The 11,710-nt window shown below is 41.1% G+C and overlaps 1 protein-coding gene across 21 annotated transcripts in view; it reads right to left on the minus strand.

The window, feature by feature from the left end:
• Positions 1–10,922, minus strand: part of MAP4K4 (mitogen-activated protein kinase kinase kinase kinase 4) — a 279,292-nt gene extending 268,370 nt beyond the window's left edge. For all 21 annotated transcript variants that reach the window (XM_072621601.1, XM_072621605.1, XM_072621603.1 and 18 more), the window contains exons 1-2: positions 10,778–10,922; positions 10,157–10,222 (exon numbers count right to left, since the gene is read on the minus strand). In XM_072621601.1, coding sequence (XP_072477702.1) covers positions 10,157–10,222; positions 10,778–10,834 — 123 coding nt within the window. In that variant the 5' untranslated portion in view covers positions 10,835–10,922. The remainder of the gene's footprint in view (positions 1–10,156; positions 10,223–10,777) is intronic.
• Positions 10,923–11,710: the final 788 nt, after the last annotated feature.

The raw sequence follows: 11,710 nt of genomic DNA on the forward strand, positions 1-11,710 counted from the left end.
GGAGCTGCGAGCGCATCCAACCATTCTGGAGAGCAATTTGGAACTATGCCCAAAGGGCTACAAAAATGTGCATACCCTTTGACCCAGCAATATCGCTACTAGGACTATATCCCCAAGAGATCATAAAAATGGGAAAGGGTCCCACATGTACAAAAATATTTATAGCAGCACTCTATGTAGTTGCCAAAAACTGGAAGTCAAGGGGATGTCCATCAATTGGGGAATGGCTGAATAAATTATGGTATATGAATGTAATGGAGTACTATTGTGCCATAAGAAATGATGAACAAGAAGACTTCAGAGAGGCCTGGAAGGACTTATATGACCTGATGCTGAGTGAAAGGAGCAGAACCAGGAGAACTTTATGCACAGCAACAACCACAGTGTGTGAGAGTTTTTTCTGGTAGACTTAGATTTTTGTAATAACACAAGAACGTCTTACCAAAAAAAAAAAAATCCCAATGGAGGATCTCAAGGCAAAATGCCTGCCACACTCAGAGAGAGAAATATGGAAGTCACTCACATATTGTAGCAGATCATGTTTGTGTATGTGTATGTGTTTGTGTATCATGTTCTGATTTGTTATACGATTTCTTTCATTTATCTTAGTCTGACTACATAGCATGACTATAGTGAAAATATACTCAATAGGAAAGTATATGTAGAGTCTATACAGAATTGTATGCAGCCGTGGGGAGGGAGGGGGGGAGTAGGGGGTAGGTAGGGGGGATAAAATCACAATTGTATGGCAGTGATTGTTAAACATTACAAAATAAAAAAATAAAATAAAATAAAATTTAAAAAAAAAAAAAAAGAATCACCCAGCATGACAGGGCAGCTAGATGGTGAAATGGATAGAATGCCAGGGCCTTGAGTAAAGAAAAACTCATTTTCCTGAACTGAAATCTGAACTCAGACCCTTATGAGTTGGGTGACCCTGAGCAAGTCACTTTGCCCTGTTTGCCTCAGTTTCCTCATCTATAAAATGAACTGGAGAAGGAAATGCAAACCACTCCAGGATCTTTGCCACAAAAACACCAAATGGGGTGATGGAGAGTCAGAAATGACTGATAACAACTACATAACAACACTACCCAGCAAAGAGCCCAGCACTTAATAAACACTTTTTTATTTTCAAACATTTATTCCAGGGAAACAGCAGGTGATAAATAAAAACATTAACTGGACTGCCTTGAGTGTCACAGATCAGTCTATTCTACAAATAAAACTCGATACATGCCAAAGTCTATAGTTTACAGTCACATCAACTTTAATGAGCATTTATTAAGTAGCTATTACATGCAGATTACTGTACTAGGCACTGAAGGAGAAATGCAAAGATTCACCAAAGAAGCGATTTCTGACCTGATGGATTACATCGTCAACTTTTACAGCACTGAATTTAATGATTAGGAGTAAGATCGGTCATATCTCAAATTCCTTTATGCCTTTTCCCCACCCTCCAACCACAAGCATGGTGCAGTGGAGAGACTACTGGCTCTGAATCCAGAGAACCAGGGTTTAAACTTTGGTTCTGATATTGATATGACCTTAAGTATATTACTGTGTCTCAGTTTCCTCAGAGAAGACTGGGGTAGATGGGTTCTAGTTTCCTTACAGCTCTAATTCTATGATTCTGCTTTGCCTTCCCTTTTTTCCCTTCCTTTTCAGCTACACTTGTTCCCTATATCTCATTTATCCTTCTTTCTTCCCAACCCCCAAAAGCTGTACCACATGAGAAATGTGGTCGGTTTCATCAGAAAATGTCACTCATTCTTGTTCACCCCTATGCCTACCATGTCCCCTTTATTCCTGCTTCACAACTGTAGGGAAATTTCAGTTATCTCAGTTACCTTCTTAATAAGGATAAATAAGTTTACTAGACTAATAAAACTAAAAGTTTAGCTTTTTTTCACTAGAAGTAAAAATTTTAAATTATTCGCAGTTTCGGAAAAAAGTTACCATTCAGAAAGACTGAGATAATATTGATTTTTTTTTTAACTCAGTAAGGATGATCCAAAAGTGAGGGACGAATCCTTTCAAATCTATAGGTAAGGTGTCAAGTTGCCAGTATAATAGCTATATATGGGACAGTTACAATGCCCCAGGGATCAAGGGCACCTACAACAAAAAAAGCACAACAGGTCACATGCCCAGACTTCCCAACTCACACAACAGCTGATAGGAAAATCATACAATGGAGAGACGGTGTTCCCAGTTTCTATACTACCAGACCTGGCAACTAGGTGGTGCATTGGATAGAGCAGCAGTGTAGGAGTCAGGAGGACCTGAGTTCAAATCTCACCTCAGACACTTCATACTCACTAGCAGTGTGACCTTGGCAAGTCACTTAACCCCAACTGCCTCATCCTGGGTCATCTCCAGTCATCCTGATGAATATCTGGTCACTGGATTCAGATGGCTCTGGAGGAAGAGTGAGGCTGGTGACCTGTACAGCCCTCCCTCACTCAAAACAAAGTCAAGTGTAACTCATGTCATTATTTCTCTGATGGCATGGTCTTCTTCAGCAACGAAGGACAGCCACTCAGAGAATAGAGCAGGACTTGACAAATCACAGGTGCTAAGTAACCATGGTAGCTGGCAATTTCACTGGGACACCATACAATCGCACCCAAAACTGTCTCCCCTCCTTCCCACTCACGTTCACATTCTTCTATCACATCAACAACTTGAAAATGAGTCCATGGCACCAAATTTTGAACGTCCAGCCTGAAGATTCTTCAGGCTTCTTTTCACCTGACCCAGTTGTGCAAATTCTGCTCAGAATAGAGGAGAAAGGGCTGGAAGGAAGGAAGGAAGGGGACAGAGGCCAAAAGCCACAGGACTTTCATATCCTCTACACATAAACCTCGAAGCACCAAGATCAGATGCAGAAAGTCTTCATCATTGATCTTGTACAGAGAATTCTTCTACAGACATTCAGTGAAATCAACCTGGGTCTTTATCTTTACCAAAGGTTGAGAACAAAGACACAGGTTTAACTCTGCAAAAACTAAAAAAAAAAATTCTATTTCCAAAATTTGGGGTATGGCTTTTGATTTGAAAGCACATTTCTCAAGCCCTACCATAGAGCGACAGATTTAGAATTAGAGGCACAGGTTCAAATCCTTCCCATTCCCTGAGCAGTTATTTATATAAAATGAAAGGGGTGGACTAGATGACCTTAAAATTCTCTTCCATCTCTTAATCTAAGATCCCAGGGTGTACACAGATAAGAGGTTTGTTTTGTTTTGTTTTTGGATCCCTTTATTACCAAATCAGTCAAGTGGCTAATCCATTTAACATTACAAAAACGGAAATCATACATTTATCTAGCATGGGTATATTTTATTTACCCTCAATTTCAGTTGAACATTAGTCAGGACAATTAGTTTAAAAAGATATTTATTTTGTTGTTCAGGCATTTCAGTGTGTCTGACTCTTTGTGACCCTACTTGGAATTTTCGTGGCAAAAATAGTGCCATTTCTTTCTCCAGTTCATTTTACAGATGAGAAAACTGAAGCAAACGAGTTAAGTGACTTGCCCAGGGTCACATAGCTATTAAGTGTCTGAGGCCAAATTTGAACTCAATAAGATATCTTCCTGTCTCCAGGCCCTGACTCTACCCAATGCTTATGTAGCTGCCCAAAAAAGCAAAATAGCAAAGCAATATGGTAGGAAGAGAAGCTAATGCTACTGCTAATGTCAGCCATCCCATTTATGCCTCAAGGTTTCATGATACTGCTGTATAATATTACTATAGAGATGTTATTTTAGAATAGTTTCACAATCCTTTTAAAAACTTGTTTTCAAATAGATTAAACAATTTACCAGAAATCACATTTGCAGCAACATATATAATACATTTTTCTAGCTAGACAAAGATTACACAGAGCTTTACACATTTTCTTTACACAGAATACAACATCAGTTCAACCCACCCTGAACCTTTAACAGATTCTTTACGGCAGTATTTGAATTACCTTCAGATACTTCAAGTTTTACTACATTGTTCTCTCAAGATCAATGAATGGTTCAAACGCTCCTAACAATGTTCTGACATCTCACTAATAACAAGAAAGAAATCTTAATTTGACTTGTGTACCCTGATAAAAGCCTTAAGTGTTTCCGAAATTCCTAACTTCTTTTCCCACTCAGCTACGCTCTTCTGGACCCATGCTCCTCACAATCTCATCATCCTGCCAAATAAGAAACCCTAAAACTCACATCTTGTGAAAAGCTCTTTCCTTTAAGGTCCTTCCCTCCCTCTGACTGGACAGGATGAAAGGGGCATTCCAAGAGCTCCTGCCAGATCCTCCATTTAAGGAGGGTGCCCAGGCACGCACATGCTCATTTCTCACGCAGGTGCACTCTTAGGGGCTTCATCTTATCCTCTCCCCATTCTACCCTGATCCCCAGTACACTGTAGGCACTTAATCAATGTTTACAGACTACTGACTGACTCCTCTGGGTAATTATTTATCCCCAAATGAGAGGATTAAAAGCTCAGTTCAAAATCTGACTCTGCCATTTACAATCAATGTAACTTACAAGTCACTTAACCCTTCTAAGCCTCAGTTTCCTCTTTTGTGTGTAAGACAAAAGGGCAGGACTAGAGGACCCCCTAAGGTCTCTCTTATGATGCATTGAGATATAAAATTACTTCACACTTATGGTTCTTTAAGAAAGAATCACACTCAACAGGTACATTATGCAAACTAAGTGCAAGTGTGGATGGAGCACTGGGTCTGGATTCAGGAAATCTGATTTCAAATCTGGCCTCAGATACTTACTAGCAGTGTGACCTTGGCTATAGCACAATCTGCCTCAGTTTCCTCAACTGTAAAATGAGGATAATAACAGAATGCACTTCCCAAGGCTATTAAGGATGTAAAGAGATATTTATAAAGCACTTGGTACAGTGGGCATTATAAATGCTAATTGTTATTTTTACTATTACTGTTACTAATATTTTTACAATTAAATGATTCTACCATGAGGAAATCCTAAGCACAACTTCATTCAGTCTACTTCAAAATAATACATTTTTTAAGTTCTGAATGACCTTGCGATATATACCTCAAAGATAAAACCCCCAAAAAAATAATTTTGCAAAGAAAATCCTAGGAACCCTAAGCAAAAAAAAAATGTCCCACAATAAAGGAACAGCTAAGCAAACTGTGGCATGTTAAAAAAAACTAACACTCCAGAACTATTTTTAAATGACACATAGGAAATGTTAAGTTGGGGCTGGGGGGTGAGGACAGAGGAAACAGAGCAAAAAGATAACTGTACCAAGTATGTATACCCCATGTAAAAAATGGGTGTGCATGAACAAAGTATAGAGAAAATATACTTAGAATGATGGCATCTTCTCTTTTTTTATCTTCCAATCTTAAAAAATAGGAAGTCTGGAGTAGTTGGAATGGACTTTTATACAACTGTAAACCAAATGATAATTATAACAGCTTTTATATAGTGTTTTAAAGTCACATATCAAGTTTTCTACTGCTCACAACAACAGCAGACAACACATGGCCACTGGAGCTCCCTCCTTACACAACCACTCAGGATCCATGCAGTAACAAGGAAACCCACGTTTAGGAACAAGTCTGCACATGCCACTGTACCAAAGACCAGCTGATCAACCTGCTGAAGGAGCATTCTGCAATCATTCCCCGAAAGAAAATACTTGGCTTTAGAGAACATGCTTACCTAATGTTATAAAGACAATAACACAGAAAGGATATTCAAATAACTAAAGACACTACAACAAAAAGGAAAATAACGTTTGGAGAAGCCCACACAGGATCCTATGCAAGTTAACTGCTCAAGTCCAAATTTTAAAAAACAATTTTTAAAAGTCTGTCTGAGTTTACAGAGCACTTTCTTAGAAATGTAAAGTGCTTTTAACTACTTCATGAACCCTTGCTGGCTCCCTTAGAGGAAGAGAAATAGGTGGCTGTCATTCCCATTTAATAGTCTGGAAAAGTGAGGCACAAGGGCAAAAAAGGAATCTACCAGATTATACTGGGAGTCAGTGGCAGTCAGGAATAAATTCCAGGTTTAAACCACCCACTTTCATATCAATATCTCAATTATTTTTGTATATGGTTTGTGTCAAATTTTCAGTTCCACCTTGACTTCCCCAATCAATCCATGAGGTTTCTGGACCTTCCACCTCTATCAACCAGTATGTGCTAGGGAAATACACAATATTACCCTAAGAAAAAAATATAAATGGTCAGGTAAGCCTCATGAGGAGGAGGGAGGGACTCAGAATGTATTATAAAGCCATGTAGAAATGAGGTAGAACTTTGTAAATTTCCTGTCCTGAATTTTTCACATCATCGCTCTCCTCCACTGATGAAAAGTAGTAACAACTGACTTTCTCAAACATACAGAACTGATATAAATAAGAAAAAAAGACACACACACACACACACACACACACACACACAAACACACAAACACACACACCCCAAAATAATCATATAGACAATTTAGTCACCAACTAGTCTTTTTATGCACAACTTCTAAATATCTCCTCTATGTAAATTGCTGTAAGCCCAAGGCATTTTTACTTTAAGCTTACAGGATAAAATATGTGAATTTGTACATATATATAGATATATACATACGTATATCCCATATGGAATGGTAAAAAGAAAATTATTTCAGTTATGAGCATCAACTACTACAGAGACTCACTAAATACCACACAATTTCTTAAAGCATATATGTATCCATAAAAACTATCCAATATCCGTACCCAGAACCAAATTTGTAAGTATCCAGAAAACAGAGGCTTTAAAGAACCAGTTTTCTTTTATTAGGATACACATAAAAGCTTAAAAAAACCGCCTCTTTCAATTTACTTCTGATAGATAATTCCAACAATACCATATCAAATCCTCTCAAATGAGAAATATCACATCTCTAGGAAAGGAAAAAACAGAAAATAAAAGTTTAGGCATAGATAATCACTTATGCAAAGATAACCACTCAATAAATTGCTCTAATTGCAAAAATTATCCAAAAATCTAGACATAAGGGACTAGACCATATCTTCAATGGCACAGGGAACTCCCAGGAAAAGAAACTCCTTTTACCAATGCAGGTCAGCACTTCCTCAGCAAATTATAATCTCAAGAAAACTGTCCAAGACACTAAGAGGTGACTTGCCCAGGGTCACCTGTACCACAGTACAGAAAATAAAGTAACACAATGTCCACTTATATTCTACATGAATAATTCTGCATGCTCCCAGTTGTATCTTTACAGTCACCAAGTGTTAAAGCTGCAACAGTCACAGGTACCAAACACAAAGAGTAACAGATATGGGAGTCTCAAAGACCTGAGTTCAAATCTAAACTTGGATACTTACTAGCTGTCTGAGCCTAGACAATCAATCAATCATCACTTAACCTTTCTCTGCCTCAGGTTCCTTATCTACAAAATGGGGATGATAATAACACTGACATCTCACACCTGTTGTCTGGAGATATGAAATGATCACTGTTGAAGTTTTCAGCACAGTATCTGGTATATAGTAAGCACTATACAATGCTACCTATTACACTTACTTCACCTAATCAAAACTATAATAAAAATCCACAGGATATAAAGAGAATGTACATTGAAAATGTACCTGGAAATAAATTTTTAAAATTATCTTAGGAAAATATAACATTCTTTAAGATGGGAAACATTTTTCAGGCTGCACTGAGGAAATGATCTTTCTTTAGAGGGGTCACTTATAAGACCATGATTCAAATTTCTATGCAACATCATCAACTTCTAATTTGTATGCCATAACCACAAGATTACCTAGAATGGCTTATATTTACATGGTTAGCAATATCCCTTCAACCTGAATAGACTGGGTACTCAGAGACTCAGGCCACAACATTCCAAATACAGCCCAAATGTAATATTCAACCAATTTGTTTCAAAATCCAAAGGGAGCTAGGAGAAAAGAGAGGGAGACAGAGACAAGTAAGGAATCTGGAGGGCAAAAAATTCAAATTACTTGCAACCTAAAGAGTTTTAGTAACAATAAATGTCTAAACCTTATTTCTAACGGTTGAAATAAAAGGCCTCACCCAGCATCAGATGATTTTAACAAGTACCTTGCTTCTGCAGACCCACATGACCTACCTGTAGTTCATGTTAATCTACTCTCTTTCATTGAGTTCTATTTTAAAACCAGGCTGATGTCTGCTTTCTTTAACAGAAATAAGCTCCCATAAGGTCCCCTACTCCCTAACCCCACTCTCTAAAAAACAAAACTGAACTGGATAAACAGATAAACAACATGCTTTTGCAAAATCATCTAGAAGTGTCCATTCACAACTTAGATTTGACCTGAAAAGAGTGTTCACTCTGTATGTCGTTAAGTCCATTTAAGCCAGTCATCTGGGCCTTCGGAAGTTACAACACACTAGGAAAAATACACTTTCCCAAAACTTCTAAACTGAATTAGGCAAATTTGTTTCTAGATGGAAAGCAGATTACAGTAGTCAACAGTCCTCCTATTGCCCTACCAAGGCCTAGATGAGTGAACACAACGAATGGAGACCATTCACAAATATCCATTAATGTGTTAACTGCAGAGGGCTCACAATCACAGTACTGGACATGGCTGAAGAGAACTCAGGTGATAGAAACATATGTAAAGAAGAAAAAATGATTAGTCACTTGGAAATGAGGGGGTTGACCTGAAGAATCCCACCTCTAATACTCTAAGCTTTTAAGATTCTAAATGTCCAAACTATCTTTAAAATAAGACAAAGTAATGCACATGGTGGTGATTCTAACCTTAAGTACAAAAACTCAAGTTTCAATATTTATATAACGAAAAATGTTCCTGTTCAAATACATTTGTTCACTAGAAGAAAATAGCCATACAACTTTTTTTTTTACAAGAATGGATTGTCATATAAGTGATTAAAAAAACTACTGGAAAGGAGAATGTAACCTTTTGTTTTCAGTTTTCAAGGCTTTGTTCCTATTTCTCAAGTAGTATAGTTTAGTAGAGCACTGGTCCCAGAGTCAGAAGACCTAGGTATCAATCCCTGTTCTAAGACTTACATGTGAGGTTTGGACAAGCCCCTTAATATCTGTGAGTTTCTTTGCTCATTTTAAAATGAGGGGGGTTGGACTGGATCTGGCTCAGGTTCTATGATCCTATACCAATAAATGCATTACCTACCTAACAGAGTTTTGTGGAAAGTGCTTAGCAAATCCTTATAGTGCTATATAAAACAAGCTACTACTATTTGCTACAGCTTATTCTTTAAGACCACGTATTAGTTAAAATATACGATAACTGTTAGTCACACCAGGTAGCTGCTACTCATTGCACAGTCATGCAGTCTCAAGACCTGTCTGTCGCATTCACTGTTCATTTAAAAAAAAAAAACAAAATAAGACTTGGGATGAGTGTGAAACACTTCTCACTCTCCCCGATTTCTGCTTTAATTATGCACTTGTCAAACAGGTTCTTCCTGGAATTCAGATTTTATAATGTTCACACTATAATCCTTCCTGCTTTTGTTGCCTAAATCTGGACAGTGGTCCCTGTCCCCATTCAGCCCCACCCCAGGCCACTTCCAATCAAGGTAGCCTTCAGTCAGTACACTGCATGATGTACACCAAGCTAAACTAGAAAGTAGCATCAGTTAATACCAAACTGCACCTTGAGCACTTGGAAGAGGTTCAAACATGGAGACAAGATGACAATTTCAGGAAGGCCAAGGCAGTGCTTTAAAATGAATGTAAGCAATGCCTGCCTATTACAACATTCCTGAATTTTAATTAAGCTACACAAACTCAACTGGGTAGTCTTAAAAAAAAAAAAATGAAATTGCCTTATGAAAACATTTCCCTCCGTTCTTCCACCCCCCCCCACCCCCGTTCTTATTCAAGTAAAGTACATGCCTGAGAGAATAGTTTCTTTCCCTATCTGAAAGTCAGAAAATGAGGTCCTTTAAGGCCAGTGAGACAGTAAACCTGATATTTGGGGGGAGGGGGCTGAAAATAAAGCACTAATACAGAAACCCACCAAACTTTACTTGACCAATTGGTGCAGCCAAGTCGCCTCCTGCCCTCCCCCAAAATGTCACGGGAAACAAAGAGGGCTCAGACACCAACCTTATAGACTTGTCCATAAGTGCCATTGCCAACTACTTCCACCAGCTCAAAAATCCCAGCAGGATCCTGGAGAGGAAAGAAGGGAGGGTTTGGTTTTTATTTTTTTAGGAGGGGAGTTGAAAGATGAGAGGCATACAAAAGAAGTTAGTTTGGCCTTTAAAGCAAAGGAATAAAGAACTTGCTTTATGTCCAAGTGTACGTAGAGGGTGGATGGAGGGGAAGGGGGGGGGGCTCTTGCAAAAAAACCCACAACGGTGCCTAGAGCCGGGAGGATGTTGGGTGCAGCTGTTGCGCCCTAATTTTTCCACGCACATGCCAATACATGCAAACAAAGGAAAAGCATCAACCCAGCAGCCTCCAACTCTCCCCCCCCCCACCCCCGCCCCGGCAGCACCACCCAGAGCGGGGCAGGAAGGGGAGGCCGGCAGAGGCGGCACCCCCACCCCAGCCCCAAGCACACGCACACGGCTGGACCCGCGAGGGCTGGGCACGGGGCGCGCGGGGGGGGGGGGGGTGTGTGTGAAAGGAGTGAGGGTGCAGAGAGCACAGGCGAGGGGGGACCCTGCTGGAGACGGGAGGATTAGGGGGGGGGGGGGCGGCTTCATTGTCGCTGGCACTCACCCGCAACGAGGAGAGGTCTATGTCCACCAGACTTTTTGCAGGCGAGTCGTTCGCCATCTTCTCTTTTTGCAAAAAATAGATATATGCTTTTGAAATTCAATTGGAATTGTTTCTATAAAGGGCTAATGGTCGATGGCAGCAGCTCCTCACACTGAGACGAGCCCCGCCAGCCCAAGGCTGCTCCTCATTGGGAGGCGGCGCTGAGGCGACTGCCGCTGCTGCTGCTCGGATCTTCCTCCGGCTGCTCGGTCCGGCCGCCGCTGCTGCTGCTGCTCCGGTCCGGTCGCCGCTGCTGCCGCCGCCGGATAGCTCGCTGCCCGGGGATGAGCCTTTATTTCCCCCGATCTGAGTTGTCCGTCTGTCTATCAGTGTGCGTGTGTGTGTGTGTGTGTGTGTGTGTGTGTGTGTAGGAAGAGAGAGGAAACTGGGAGCGTGGGGCGTCGGAGGCGGGTTTACACCATGTTGAGGTGGCAGCAACGGCCCCCAGGCTCTGCCCCCACTCCCGGCTTAAGCCTCAGCCTCCTCCACGCCCAGCGGCCGCGCTCGCATCTGCACCCCCCTCCTCCTCCCAGACAAACGGGCGAGGAAGGTGGAGGGCCTCGGACGGCGGCTCCCCTCCGGCCTGGGCGAGCCTCGGCTCCCGGCAGCGCCGATGGCTGCCTGTCGGCGCTAGCCCCCCCGCCGCTGCTGCTCCCGGTGCCGCCGGTGCAGCGGAGGGCACGGCACCCACATCCACAGCGGCCAAGGACTCGGAGCTGCGGCGCTGGGGAGAGTTCAGGGACCAAGGGAGCCAGACAAAGATAACCCAGGAGGAGGAGGAGAAAAAGGAGGAGGAGAAAGAGGAGGAGAGAAAGGATACAAAAAACTAGATTATGAGAAGAGAGAGAAAACAGCTCCCCCTTTCCTTCTCCAACAGGAAAAGCCAGCGGAAAC

The sequence above is a fragment of the Notamacropus eugenii genome, chromosome 6, assembly GCF_028372415.1.
Source record: "Notamacropus eugenii isolate mMacEug1 chromosome 6, mMacEug1.pri_v2, whole genome shotgun sequence".
NCBI classification, from domain to species: domain Eukaryota; kingdom Metazoa; phylum Chordata; class Mammalia; order Diprotodontia; family Macropodidae; genus Notamacropus; species Notamacropus eugenii.